The sequence below is a fragment of the Aulonocara stuartgranti genome (assembly GCF_965226115.1).
Source record: "Aulonocara stuartgranti genome assembly, chromosome: 3".
NCBI classification, from domain to species: Eukaryota; Metazoa; Chordata; class Actinopteri; order Cichliformes; family Cichlidae; genus Aulonocara; species Aulonocara stuartgranti.
The window spans coordinates 58220513-58235432 of NC_138941.1; the positions used below are offsets into that span (position 1 = coordinate 58220513).

The window sequence follows — 14920 nt, forward strand, 5'->3', positions numbered from 1 at the left end:
TTACCTGTCATAACTTTGTGCTATAATAAAAACATACATTTATGATATCTTATTTATTAAGAGTTAAATAGTTAAGATTAAAAAAATCAAACTTTATTTTTGTCTGCATTTTTTTTTTTTTACTTTGAACTGTAAGACGTGGAAATCAGAGTTCTAAAGGTTACTGGCATTTTCAGGTGTTTGGCTTTAACTTCTTTTTATTTTGCATTCTGTGATAAACCCTGTGACTCTGTACCTGTGGAGGCCTCGTCTGCACTTTGTGAGAACTTTTTGAATTACTTTGTTGAAAAAGTCTCTGCTTTAAGGTCTCTACATTCACAGCCAGTTTAAGATGTAGATCCACCTTCCTAATGCAGTGAATATGAGAGCATGCTGAACACTTCTATTGCTGTGAATATCTTTATGGTAAAAGAAATATGCATGTGTTCTTGTACAGTGTATATAGAATATAAAAATTATATCATTTAAAATCTGGTTTCAATGTTTTTGTAAACTTTATCAAAATTTGAGTCGATCTCAAAAGTACCTGGCAGCTGCTTGGTCGGGTTTGGCCCCCCTGGCTCTGATGGGCCCCTGTTGGGGTGTGGGGGGCCCTTGGATCCTGGGTCTCTGGGCTCAGAGGTCGGTCTGCTGTGGTGCAGTCGGCTGCTGGCTGAGCCTGTGAGCTCGTAACCACAGACTCCTGGGGCTTCTGCTCTGTGCCTGCTGGGTGTCTCCATCCAGCGCTCTCTTTTGCTCTTGTCTGATTCGTGGCCACAAATGTGTTTGTCCTTTTGGGGGTCTCATGCTCTGGGGTTTTCAGGGGCCTCTCCACTCCTGTGATATCTGGTTGTTTTGCCTCCTGCTGGAAATCCTGTTTTTTATCATCTTTCAACATCTTGTCAGCTTCCTGGTTTTCCTCCTGATCACAGACAGCAGAGACTGAAGTCAGAGGTAACTAGTCTGACCAAAACACTTTGTACAAAATCATCAAAGTATTTTTGTTTCCTTTCAGGAATTTGCACTTTGATTTAAAAATTCCTTTTTTTTTCTGTGTGAACTGTGAGACGAGGAAATAAGAGTCCAGAAAGTCTCTGAAATGTTCGGGTTGTTTGGCTTTAACTTCTGTTCTGTGATTGCTGAATGATTTCAGAGGTTTGTGCAGCAAACCTTGAATTTCTGTCTCCGCTGTCTCTTATTGTGTGGATGTGAGTCTTTGTCTGTGTTTGTAATACAAATCTGTTTTTACACACTCAGTTTGGTCCTTGTTTCCTTTCCTGCCATTAAAAAGCCAATAGAATAAATAATAAATGTAAATGTGCTGCATGTTTGTTTGTTTATGGTTGAGGACAGAGCGAGGTCCCAGTAAATAAATGTGTTTGTCCTGAAGTGTTCAAAACAACAGTCTGTGTGTGTCTACTTCTTTCTTCATGTTGCTGATCTCTGCATGTTTCTTCTGCAGGTGATGATGTTCCTCCTTCAGCTTCTCCTCAGCTGCATGTTGGTTTTTCTCCAACTAACAGACAAACAGATCAACACAAAGGTTCAGCCTGAACAAAACTATCTGGACTGTCAAACATAACAGTCTGAACAAATCTCCAAAACTGTTCACACATTTTCTGTTTGCTTTCAAATCTCTCTTCCTTAAAGAGCTCAAACAGGAAATCTGACCTCTGACTGACCCTGAACTCCAATAATGTCACTGAATCTGAGAGCAAGCTGAGGATTTGTGTTTCTATAAATATCTTTATGGTAAAAGAAACACGCATGTGTTCATGTACAGTTTATATAAATATAAAAACAAAATAATTGATAATCTGGTGTCTGTGTTTTTGTAACTTTATCAAAGTTTCAGTCCAGTTTTCAGATTACAGGTTAAAATGCAAATGTTCCAAATAATCTAAACTGTTTTATTCTTTCTATTTCATAATCTTAACCTCATCAATGACCTGTAAACTGCTCCCTCAGGATTATAAAAAGTATAAAAATATTTCACACAAACAAGAAGCATAAATGTGTTTAACAAACTTCTGCTAACCTCTGTTTTACTGGATTCCTCCTCTTTCATGTTTTTCTCCATCAGTTGCTGATGTTTTTTGAGAGCTGATGAGCCTCCAGACTGAGAGAAGATATGAACAGAATAATTTAGGTTGTTACATAATGTTCTGTAAAATGAAAACATGACAGAAAAAAATATTTGAATATTAGGATAGTAGAAAAATATCATCTATTCATACAGCAGAAGATGGCAACTATATATTTCCCGTCACATTATTCCTCTGACGATTTTTAACTCTTTTATTTTCATTTTATTGTCAGTAAAATTGTCTCTTTCTTATCTTTAAAAAGTTGTATATTTTATTTATAAACATTTTTCCCCACAGTCATGAAATCTCTCATACTGTTTTTCCTACAGGTTTTGTTGTCTTGTCTGTTTCTGTCATATCACTCACTGGCTCAATGTCCTGTGTCATGAGCGTCTCCTGCTCTTGGTCCGGTTCAGTTTTTGTTGTTTCTTGTTTTTTTCGTAAGCAGTGAGGTTTCCAGACATCTGTTAAACGTTTAGACAAGAAAGTCAACATGATGTCGTCCTGGGCTTTAGAATTGTAACACATCATTTATCATCTCATTTTAATATGAATTAAGTAAATATGCTGTATGTTTTCTTTTTAATGCAACACAAAGAGGTTTATAACTTTGCATGTGTGTTGCTTTAACCCCTGTAGGCAAAACTTTAGATAATAATTTTGACAACATGGTAAATTAATTTGTGTCTTACTTGTTTTGTTTCGTCTCCAGATGAAAAAAACTCCAATTAAAATCAAGATGATGCTTAGAGCCAAACTAACAACAACACCAATGATAATGGGAGCAGCAGAGCTGGAGTTGAGCTGGAAGTGTTCATCTGAAACAATAAAAACAGAATTACATGTTATTTTAAAAGATTCTGCTTCATTCAAACCAAAATCGAGCATATCATACATTTTATAAACTAGATTTACCTGGAACATGTATGTGTGTCTCTCTGCTCTGGTTGGTGTTCCTCTGTTGGACTCTGCAGGTGATGTTGTTGCTGTGTCTCTTCTCCACAGTCACTCTGCTGCTGACAGTATAGAGGTCATCAGGACCTCTGAGGGTCTCTGCAGGTCCAGCAGAGAGGAGGTTTCCCTCACCGTCCAACCACAGCAGCTCAGGCTCTGGATACCAGCCTGCAGACTCACACTGTAACACCACTCCACTGATGGCTTTATCAAGGTTTGCTAAGCTGATGACAGGTGAGGAGACAGCACCTGACGCTGGATGAAATGTACAATTTAAAATGCTGATCAGTAATGCAAATCACTAAAAATGCAATGGTAATATTTGAATCTGATACAGACTGCAGTTTCCAAGCTGGTGTAACTCACTGGCTGAATCAAGGCATTATTGCAAATACTAGTCCAAACTGCTCTGTGCACACATAACATATATAATTCATCCACTTACCGACCACAAGATCGATAAAAACTTCTTCATCCTTCTCTGGGATGTAACATCTGTATCTGCCCTGGTCTGCAGGTTTTACTTTGGATAGTTTCAGTGAAATGTTTCCATGTTTCAGCTCATCAGTGAACAATGATGATCGACCTATGTAGGATGGATTTTTCATATTTATGAGGTCCTGACCTGCACGCCACAGAAACACAAATCTGGGGTCCAGGTTGGGTCTTGTCCACTCCGAAGTCATCACAGCAACATTTTCTCCAGGTACCAGGTGACATGGCAAAGTGATGTCTTTCCCAGCTGTTGCAATAATTGGCTGAGTTGGACCAATTAACCGAGACTGACCTGAGATAAAAAGATCAGTTTATTAATTTCTTTATGAATGAGAACTTCTAAGAAATCCCGCTGAACCTCAATCGAGAGATCTTCTTTTTCTTTGTTAAATAATATTTCATAACAAATGTCTTACTTCCCCTAAAATATTCAACCTCTACATTTTTGTATTGCGAATTATAATGTAACGATCAAATTACAGATTCGGTTAGAATTTATAATCTAGTCACATTAGTCAAAGGTATAACTACTAGGTTACAGCTTTTAAGAATCAATAAGAACATTGAGAGATAACACAAAAATATTGACAAATTAAAACAAAAAACTAAACATTAAACATGGCAATTTGAGCCATAAATTTTATAAACACATACACACAAATAATTACTGTGACCTTATATGTGAAGGTACTTACAAAAATGTACAAGAAGAGGGAAAACCAGAAAACAGTTTCTGAGACAATAAAGGGAAAATCCAGCCATCTGATGATTTATGCTCTGAAAATGGGGAAAAAATAATACAACAAACAAGTTACTAATAAAACAATAAAACATGGCTGAGTCAGGTTCATACTTTCACATTCAATTCAAATGTCCTTGAGGTTTCTTTGATGGACACACAAATACCTTCAGTTCATTGTTCCATTGTGAATTTAAATTGTGTGAATATTGTCAGATGTAGAATACAGTACGATAAACTAAAACTATGTTTAGTACAACTTTTCATTGCCATTTTCTGATACTAGGTCATAGTTGTAATATTTGTAAATGAAACATGCAAAACCAGATATTAAACACTTATTTATTTGATAAATATTGATCAGACAACAATTACCCAGTCCCCTGAAATGCAGAAAGTTTCAGCTTTTCCTCCAGAAATAACTTCGAAGTTATAATGTGTACCTCAATGTAAATGCTCTAAATGTAGACCTGCTATGCTGTACTGTAAGATGTATTCGATGTATTTTGTATAAGATGGTATTTTAGTAAGATGAGAAAGTCAGTAAGATATAACTTAGACATTAAAAATAAGATATAAAATACAACATACCTGCTGCATGAAGTGGCTCTCACCTGAAAAGAACCTACAGTCTGAGTTAGTAAATCATTACTGAGTTAGTGAAACTCAGCATTAGTGAAACCAGACATCCAGTGTGTGCGTGTGTGTGTGTGTGTGTGTGTGTGTGTGTGTGTGTGTGTGTGTGTGTGTGTGTGTGTGTGTGTGTGTGTGTGTGTGTGTAAAATCTTCCTCACGAACTTTGAGCCTGTTGCAAGGAAACTGGTCTCTGTTATAAACAGGGTTGGAAACAGATCTGCTATGATACTTGCGGGAGCATGAAACCACTTTTCTAATCAGGCAGGTGAATTAACCTGAGAGATTGAAGAGCAGCAGAAACTGTAAAATAAAAGAAAGAAAAAAGTTTGGCAACTTGAATAGATGCAAACTGTTTGTGTTGCTGCTACTGTCCCATTTATGTGTTTAGAATTTATCAGTACACAAGCACTGCTCAAGCAAAACCTAGTAAACAAATGAAGAGATGAAGTTCTATTAATTAATTTGTTTCATCCAATGTTGACATTAGAAAGAATTTAGAATATCTGTGTTTGTTGTATTGCAAACCAAAGACGAGCGAGAATTTTAGAAAACAGGAAGATGATCAAGAGTTTTCAGAACATGTGCATTTTTGCCTTTATTGGACATGACAGTGCTGACAATAGGCAGGAGGAGAGAGTGAGGGGGAATGACACACAGGAAATGGTCTGGACTCAAACCCAGGTACTCGCAGTGAGGACTCGAGCCTTCAGTACATGGGGCACCTGCTCAGCCAGATGAGCTGTAGCAGCACCGTCTAATCAGAGTCTGATGGTCAGTTAGAAGACAAGTGTGACTGATTATATGAGCTCCAATACAAGCCTGCCAGCAGCCAGCAAGGGGAGAAATATGAATTGGAAAAAAAATTAAAAATGAATGGCTTTCTTGACCAAGAAATGAGGCATCAAGTTTTATTTAGAACTTTTAATCCTAGCTGCAATCTAGAAATTCAACCATAATAGAAAATGTTCCCTGATCTAAATTCTCTTCTAGGTCAAACAGCAACACAAATAAAAGCTGCAATGCGTATTGCCACAAATGGACATGGAGATACAGTATATATGCATTGAGTGCAATAAATACATGTCTCCATGTGTTGCATAAACTGGCACAAACAGTATTTTTATTCAGTTAATTGGATAGACTTTTGTGAATTTGGAACATTACAGTTCAAAGAAGTTAACATTAACACTCATTAGAAATTTCCCTTTATATTTGTTCCAAGATAAGAATTGGTGGTTCTACTATTAAGTTTATTCAAAAGACTGAATAAACTCTCACAGTTGGCAGCATTCACGAGACGTTGCCAGCCACGTTGCCAGTAGTTTGTCACCTACCTCATGTTGGTAACAGGCCTCATGGGTTCATGTTTTCTCATCAATGTTCTCAACTTACCTTGGCTTTTGTGTCCCTATAGTAATCTCATCAAGGGATCATCCACCTGCAACTTCTCCCTTTTACTCGCTTCATGAACTCAAATATCCTGCTACTCTCACATGCCTGTCCTGCCTTCTGCCTTCTCTAGATCACAGGAAAAAAAACAATGTTGGAACCTCTTTCATGCATACACCAATTGGATGCTCACCTGACTACCCCCGCCTGGACCTTGCGCAACCCAGCTGCAAAGTAAGCCACAAATTCAATACTCACTTTCTCACCAGTTACTGTTCTCCACACCCAGATCCTAACCTTAATTTCCCTCTGTTACAGTATCGCCACATTAAGACTCCCCACCAAGCACCCACGCCATATCATTGCTTATCTTTGTGTTTAGAAAAATTAAAGCTTCGGAGAAACCTTATCGCTGTGCCGTTTTAATTGGCATTTGGGTCCACTCTCACATACGGGCGTCTAGGTCCTTTTGAAGGTCCTGTTACCTTGAGATTTTGTTTTGTTTTGTTTTTTGTAAAATTAAATTAACTAAATTAACAAAGAACATGAACTTAAACATGTTAGCTGAGACTCAAAGCACCTTACATGAAATAACATTCAGTGAACTTGTATTATTTATCAAAACAAGTTAGCATACACATGCTAATATGTACTCACTGGCATTAAACATGTGATTCCCAGCCACAGAGCAATCAACTTACTATAATCACAAGATGCTTGGATGTCCTTCAAGAAACCTGGAGAGCTAACAGTGCTCATCACAGTGTCACAGTGTTGCCTCAATGATTACAACTGTTGTCTCACAGCAAGAAGGTCCCGAGTTTGATTCCACCGCTTGGTTCCTTTCTGTGTGAATTTTACATATTTCTCCATGTGTGGGTTAGCAAACTGCAGTTGATTAAGGCTGGCTCCAAAAGTAGGATAAACCTCATAGACTCCCAGAATTTCAAAAATCAATTAATTATCTGCAATAATGATATTTGGTTAAAAATGCAGCATAGTTAATTATATCAGCCCAATCAGAAAGTCTCTGCACCGGTATTATAGTTCAATTATTGCCCTATTATGGTTACAATTCACAAATTCCACTTTCCAAGCAAGCTTGTTAGCATTAGCTGGCATTAGAAAGTCAGAGAAGTCACCATTTTGAACTCCCCATTTACGCTTCATGTCCACAGCTCAAAACCTAAAAATGGGCTCTCAAAATTAAATAACTAATTGGTTGTGTCATAGTGGCTTAAATCAGTTTTTCCATGTATTCTTTAGAGTAAAACTGTAACTTCATCTTTAAAAAAATGTGAATCTTCACTTACAGCCTGTTCTTGAGACGAGTAAATACAGTAAGTAATGAAAGGGAAAGGGTGATATAAACTCCAGCTGTGGTTGTTTATAGACTGAGGTTACAGTGACTCTAACTCTGCACAGGAACAGGAAACTCTCAAATACTTCAGCTGTATTTCAGCCTAATGCTCAGTCAACTAGACAACATGGCAGTCACAACTCTGTGCTTCAGGATAAGTAAGTACCTAGTCTCAGGTTTCTGTATGAATTTAAATGTGTTTGCATGCACATGTACACGCACAAACACATCCAACCACACACACCCATATTTTGCTCCATTGCGGTTTCTTTCACACCTCAAGCATTTAGTAAACAATTAACCAAATACTAGTAATCTGCAATAAATTACAGGTAGTAATAAAATAAACTACTAACTCTTTTACGCTATGTCCGCACCTACACGGGTATTTTTGAAAACGCTGCTGTTTCGTCCACACATAAACGGCGTTTCGAATCATCGAAAACTGAAATTTTTTAAAATCCTTTTTTCCGTTTACGTGTGGACGAGGAATACAGAGTTTGTCACGCAACGTCAAAGGTATGTGCCTTTTTTCACGTCACGCTGTGCGCCACGTTATTGTTTACATGAGATGAATTGCAGAATGGCAGATAGAGACAAAATACTGTTAATCTGACTATCTTCAGGTTTTACATGCTTACATATAAACACGCAGTTACTGTCCCTCCATTTAGAAAGGCAGAGGCATCACGGTGTGATTATTTTACGTGTAGATTTTTTTTCCTGTGTAATTATATTCAACATTGCTATCAATACATTTTTCAAAAAATGCCTCTCTGCAAAATGGGTTTAAAAACATAAACAGCTGTGGGATACTGTTTGTCCGTGATTTAAACAGCCCAGCGCTGCTCCCGACACAGGGAAAACCAATTCTGCAGGGGAGACCTACCTCAGCACTTGTGCAGGTGAAACCAAAGGGAAGATATGCTTCACCATATTTTCTTTGGCTTAGAATGAAGTTGTTTTGGAAACATGCTTCATCTCCTGCTTTTTTTGCGTTTTTGTGGGTGCCCCGTGCTAGCAGTGGCCAAGCGATTTGTTTCCTCCCCCCCCTTTTCATTCCGGGTCCCCCTTGCAATGGCTCTGCCCCCCCTCCCCCCCTAGGGGGCGGGCCCCACACTTTGGGAAGGTCTGGCCTAACAGATTGTGCTATAAAGTAAACTGAATGCTATCCCACATGTATACAATTAAGTGACACAAAAGTGATATTACTAAAACATCAACAGATAAAATAAAATACATTTCAATCACAAAGACAAAATTTAGATATAATTAATTTCAATTAAATTGTATTTATATAGCACCAAATCACAACAACAGTCACAAAGACAAAGTTCATTATGTTGTCAAGTAAAGATCGTACAATAATACAGAGAAAACCGCAACAATCAAAAAAAACCATGTGAGTCCAGTTCCTTGGTGACAGTGGGAAGGAAAAACTCCCATTTAAGAGGAAGAAACCTCCATCAGAACCAGGCTCAGGGAGGGGTGGACATCTGCTGTGACCAGTTGGGGGTATAACAACATTCAAGTTACACATTTTAAAATTGCTTTTTTCCGACTTACACACACACATGCACATATGGGTGCCTTGCAATTTGCTTTGTCACACCAGCTGTTGGTGTAAACATAAATGTAAAATAATTCTTTAAAAATAAAAATCAAATCAGAAAGCACAGCACTCATTTTTGGGCTGTTCCTTGACTTGTTTCTGTTCCGTGTCCTGTGTACTTACTGTTTGTTTGTATATTTGTCTTTTTGGCTGCTGTTACAACCAAATTCCCCCTTGTGGGACAATTAAAGGATTATTCTATTCTATTCTTCAATTCTATTTTCATTGATTACCACGTGATTACAGTTCCTTTTCTCAAACCTAATAAAATAATAAGTGTGTGTAAGCATTACGTGTGCGAACCTCACTGGTGAACAAATTAAAACCTTCTCCATTTTGATCTGCAAGGTCTGAATTTTTTTCTCAGTTTCCTCTTTGTTCTGTTTCTTCTCCTGGAGTTGAATAAAAAGTGAAAAGACTCATGAGAGCAGATTATACACTTGTTGTCATGGTCTTTGTCTTTTTGTTTGTTTATTATTGCTTTGATCTTAAATACTGTGTTATGTTTCCTCCCCAAAACCTATAAGGAAATCATATTTCAGTTCTGCTTATAAAATAAAAGATTTGATCAAAAGTTAGTCAGTTAACGCGTTATTAAGGTACAGGGAGGTTTTCATCTTTATTGGGGAAAGAATTCAAACATAAATTTTAAAAAAATCTAATCTTTATCAAACTGCATTTCAAAGGACAACAAATACATTAAACTAATCTTGTTTTATATATTGCCTAATTACACTGGATTTCATTGTCACTAGCAGAGATGGGTAGTAACTATGGGCAGAAATCTGTGCCATCAGAAACTGAATTTGAATAAGTTAAATTTGAATTTGAATTGCTCAGATTGAATTTGAATTGTAACTTGAATAAATGCTTTTGAAAACTGAATTTGAATTAGTCTAATTTGAAATTGAATTTATGGTTTGAAAATGATCATCACTAAATTGAAATTGAATTTTATATTTTGAAAATGAATTGATTTGCTTTGAAACTGGATTTTATCCTTTAAAATTTCAGCTCTCGAATAATTTCAGTTTCACTTCTCACCATTCAATTTCAGTTCCAAAATTCAGTTTTTTGGAACTTACATCCGGTTCCGGTTCAAGCGCAGATTACTAGATCTACATTTTAGCAGCGGACCGAAAGTGTCACTGACGGGAATCTACAGCGTCTTGAGCTGAATTAAGACTTCAGAAGTCATTCGTCATGTCGAATGACCAGCGGATAAACTCTCAGGTTGGTTATAAATGTATTACATGTATAAGAACAAGCGTCATGTTAACAAATGATAGCCGTAAGGTAACTTTTATGCTTATTGTAGCTGCTAGCTAAAAACGCTAATTTAGCGTAGTTTAACCTGAATTCAGCTTTGACAAACAAATATGATCGACGTTCTAGTAGAATTCCAAAGTTGTCATCTTGTACCCTGTCAGAGTACCCCCTCTGTATGCTTGCAGAGACCCCTACAGTAGGGAAACATGCAAAACAGTGTCCAAACCTTTGTGTTTTAGCTTTATTTATGTCTTACACAGCATCCCAACTCTTTAGCTAACTTAATAACTTTAGCAAAAGTGAATTGTTAGTCTAATTCATTAGTGCAGCATTGCTGGATCACCTCTGTTTGAAGTGATATAATATGATATACAACTATCACTGAAATATGGTATCACTGTGGGGCTGTATACTGTTGATCTAAAGTGGAATTACCCAGTGGAAACAGGAATTTGCCATTTTAGAGCATTTTGAATCGTTAGAAGATTAAGTCAAATATCTGCAATTTCAGAGGGCCATTACTATGAAAGGCAAAATCAGACTGACTTGATATTGATATGGTATTACTGTGAAAAAGACTGTGGTTGGAAAGTGTTGGTTAAAGTTCAAATAGTATTTGGAAATACGACTTTTGCTTTTAAGAGCATTATTAAGTCATTGAAAGAGTAGTTCAAAAATGAAGATTCACAGGGCTTTTACTTTGAAATCCAAAATAAGATGGCCTTGATGACAGGGCACAATTAGGGTACAAGGCTGTGTCATATAGATCTAACATTAGAGTTTGTAAAAAAAAAAAAAAAAGCCTAAATTATATGTTATTATGTTCTTAACATATCTGTTAATTCACTCGAAGTTGGCTTTTATTTTGAAATCCGGTTTCCACATCCATTCCCGTAATACTTTGAATACACAGGGAACGTAAAATAAACTGGAGGCTGGCTTGACTGCAAGTCTCGAATTGGAGGCTGGCTTGATACCAGTGATCTTCACATATCTTCCTCCAAGCTCGGTCCTTTTTATTCCTGTCTCGGTACAGAAAGCAGCTGGTGTCGTACGGCTCCGGGTTGTTTGCTACGGCATTGATTGGCCTTCCCTCCATTGAAGTATGAGGGCTTTGGCTGGATCTGCCCCTTTGACCTAGGTCACAGCCACGTCACCAGGCTCCTGATTGGTTGTCGCGGCGCGATTTGACGCTGGAGTTCAGATTTTTCCAACTCGAGCGGTAGACGCGAAACGCGCGTATGCACAAAATGCAACACAGAAACTCACGCGCGTGGTTTTATTCGCGAGTCAAATGCGCCAGACATGCTACACTGACGCGCATTTCATGCGTTTTGGCGTTTTCGCGACGCAAATCTGCTTCCGAATTTTCGCGGGACCCGCAATCGCGGGTCATCGCGCTTTTCCATTGACTTTTGTTTTTGCTCACAGGTGGTTTTGAGTGTTTTCCTTATAAAATGCTGCTTTTACCATTTCTTCCCGCAGTAATTATTCAGGAAGAAAACCAAACATTGCAGATATTTTTATCGTAACTCTGGTTTTATGTGGCCTATCAACACAATTTAAAAACTGGTATAAAGTCCACACTTTTTCCATCAGTTGTTCCGTCTGTCCTGCTCACATCTCTAATGGTTGTACACATTGTCATTAACATGGCTTCAGTCCAAATCAGCCACACCGCTTTGCTAGCTAAAACACCAGTGTCGGCACATAAGGAAGCTGTCATAGCCTGTCAATGACGTTGATTAACTGCATATATATGAATGTGAATCGCATTATTGGCTGGACTATGGGATAAGGTGGCATCGTTCTAATCCCATACTGGAGCAGCCAGTCACCAACTAACACTGCAAAACAGAATTGTTAAATTTTTAATTTTCAATTCAGGTTAATTTTTTTTTTGTGCGCAACACAGATTTTCTGTGCACAGAAACCGTGCCAGCAGTGTGCAATTGCGCACGCGCGCAGCTTAGAGTGAACATTGGTGATATATACAAAGGATGCAACCACCAAGTACCTGCAGAGGGTCAGGCAAGTCCTGAGGAGTCAGCTGAATGGTAAGAACAAGATCTGGGCCATCAACACGTACGTCCTGCCCGTGATCAGGTACCCTGCTGGGGTAATAGTCTGGCCAAAGGATATTGTAATCTGTAATATGCTCAGATTTATGGAAAAATAGGCTGTTAAGATTCAAACTTCTTGTTAATCAAAGTATAATGCCGGAAAAATATTAATTTATCAGGTTAACACTCATTGTTGAATCTGGTTAGATCAGGTATACAGTGTGTCAAATGCTGAACTTTGAGCCTGTTATAAAATAATAGAGCTGAAACCATATCTGTCTTTATGGTGTTCAAAAAGGGGGAAACATTCACATGTGATGTGTTATCTCAGCTATCATACTGAAGGTGGCAGCACAGGACTGATTTGTTACACACTGATTCTCAGGATTGTTTTATATCATCTGTGTGAAATGCACTTCACACACATACACACACACACAGATTTCTTTATCGCCAGATGCCACGTTTATTTTTAGTTTTCATTTGTTGTGACAGTCTGACAGCTCCGGTCTCAGCTGATTCACAGCTTCCCCTCTGCTTAAATAATATTACGTACTGGCAATTATAACTAAAACAATTGTTTGTATATCAGATTTCAAACAAAGTATATGCAGCAGAAATATGTCTCTGTCCTGAGACTTAGTGGAGCTCAAAGACAGAGATCTAAAAATTATTTTTATTCATTTGTTGACATAAAACAACTCATCAACTTCTTCAGGTATCAGTGGTTCAGTGTACGGAGTATGCAGATGGGAGTTGAACAGCTGAGCCTGAAGAAGAGGTTTGATCTGTTTGACCTGGCAGCAGGTCGGCAGATCAGTGATTTCGTAGACTTACAGTATACGTACAAAGGGTCTGCCTGCACCAATTACATGTTTGCTAAAATAACACAAACACATTCTTTTCTGTTAGAAGTGAAGTGAACTATCTAATACTAGCAAAGTCAAGCAGTTTCTTTTATGTGGACCTCACTACGAGTTTCATTTCCACCCGTCTCCCTTTCTTTTTAAACTTAGGCTCCTATTATCACTATTAACAGAAGCACCCTACCATCTTACTGCTCAGCATCAGCTAGCAGCACCTGGACCAAACCAAATCATGAAATAAGGAGGGGGAGGCGGGGTCAGAGTGACTGGATTTATTGTTTGCTGCAAAAAAAACAAAACAAAACTAATGCTAGGAAACAAAACTCTTTCTAAGTACCTCGTGAAGCAAAAATAAAAAAGACTAATTGAATGTTCACCTGTGTTCTAGATTCCAGTCAGTCACAGGCCCTTAGAATCATCATCACTCAGTGTTTGAATACAAACAAGGCTGAAAAACTGTTTGATGTGTCATATAGGAAACAGCTAATCACATGTAATAAAAACAATAGAGTATGTGGTTTAAAGAGACTTCACATGTGAGACATTTATAAATACAGTTTATACTTTGAATAAATATAGATGATGCATTCTCAGTCTTTCTTACTCTGACTGAGTGCTCATAGCTGTTTTTACTACAAGCCTCATTGATACAATCACACAGACGTTCATAGAGCATTTGGTGTTTAAGCAGTTTAATATTCACTCACACTCTGGTGGATGCATTTGGGCAACATGGCGTTTAATATCTTTCTTAAGGACACTTTGACGTGCAGACTGCAGTAGAGGTCGATATTAATCTTAAACTGCTGTTTGATCTGCAGATTGAATTTAAAGGAAGCGATAAATACTCAAAACCTAAAACAAAGACACAAATATATTGTAACTCATCTGTATGTAAAGAATAGTTTCAGCTGGACTTGTTTTTGCAGTTCATGGTCAGTATCAAACTTCTAACTGCTCTCTTTGTCCTCAGCCTGCTCTCTGGTAGAACCACAGTGAGTCAGGCTTCATGTTATTAAAGTCAAACTGCAGGAAGAAGAAGTTTTCATCTGCAGTACAGAGCAGCTGTATTTCAGGCTCAGACATTCATCTGCAGGACAACATGAAGATTACAGCTGTCTGCTTCACAATGTGTGAGTTCTCTGGTTTTACATATTTCTGTGTACTTGAATAAAACTTCCACAAATTGTTTTAACAGCATTAACATTGGAAACTTATTTAATTACAGTGTTTCTGTCAATCTGGTCGTTGTCATGTTTGTCAGTATGTTCACAGTTTGCATTAAATAAAACTCACTGAAGGTCTGACAGATTAAAATGTCATCATTTATAAATATTCAGCAGGAGGTCGTGTGCAGAAGATCATTTGTAACTGAGTTTATATTTGCAGTAACAAACTCTTTGGCTGATAATTTCTTTAATTTTTCAGTGTTGCTTGTATTTATTCTGCTGGCCGCACATGTTGAAAACAG

General features: G+C 37.7%; 1 protein-coding gene across 7 annotated transcripts in view; it reads right to left on the reverse strand.

Annotated features, from left to right (window-relative positions):
• LOC309701818 (uncharacterized protein) overlaps positions 1-14920 on the reverse strand; it is a 54510-nt gene that overhangs the window by 3196 nt on the left and 36394 nt on the right. For 3 of the 7 annotated variants that reach the window (XM_082526079.1, XM_082526080.1, XM_082526081.1), the window contains exons 4-9: positions 2982-3275; positions 2759-2884; positions 2433-2530; positions 2018-2098; positions 1400-1495; positions 527-901 (exon numbers count right to left, since the gene is read on the reverse strand). In XM_082526079.1, coding sequence (XP_082382205.1) covers positions 527-901; positions 1400-1495; positions 2018-2098; positions 2433-2530; positions 2759-2884; positions 2982-3275 — 1070 coding nt within the window. Of the gene's footprint in view, positions 1-526; positions 902-1399; positions 1496-2017; positions 2099-2432; positions 2531-2758; positions 2885-2981; positions 3276-3465; positions 3808-4210; positions 4286-14920 lie in introns of those variants that run through there. The other 4 variants (XM_082526082.1, XM_082526084.1, XM_082526078.1 and 1 more) reach the window with 4 other exon arrangements.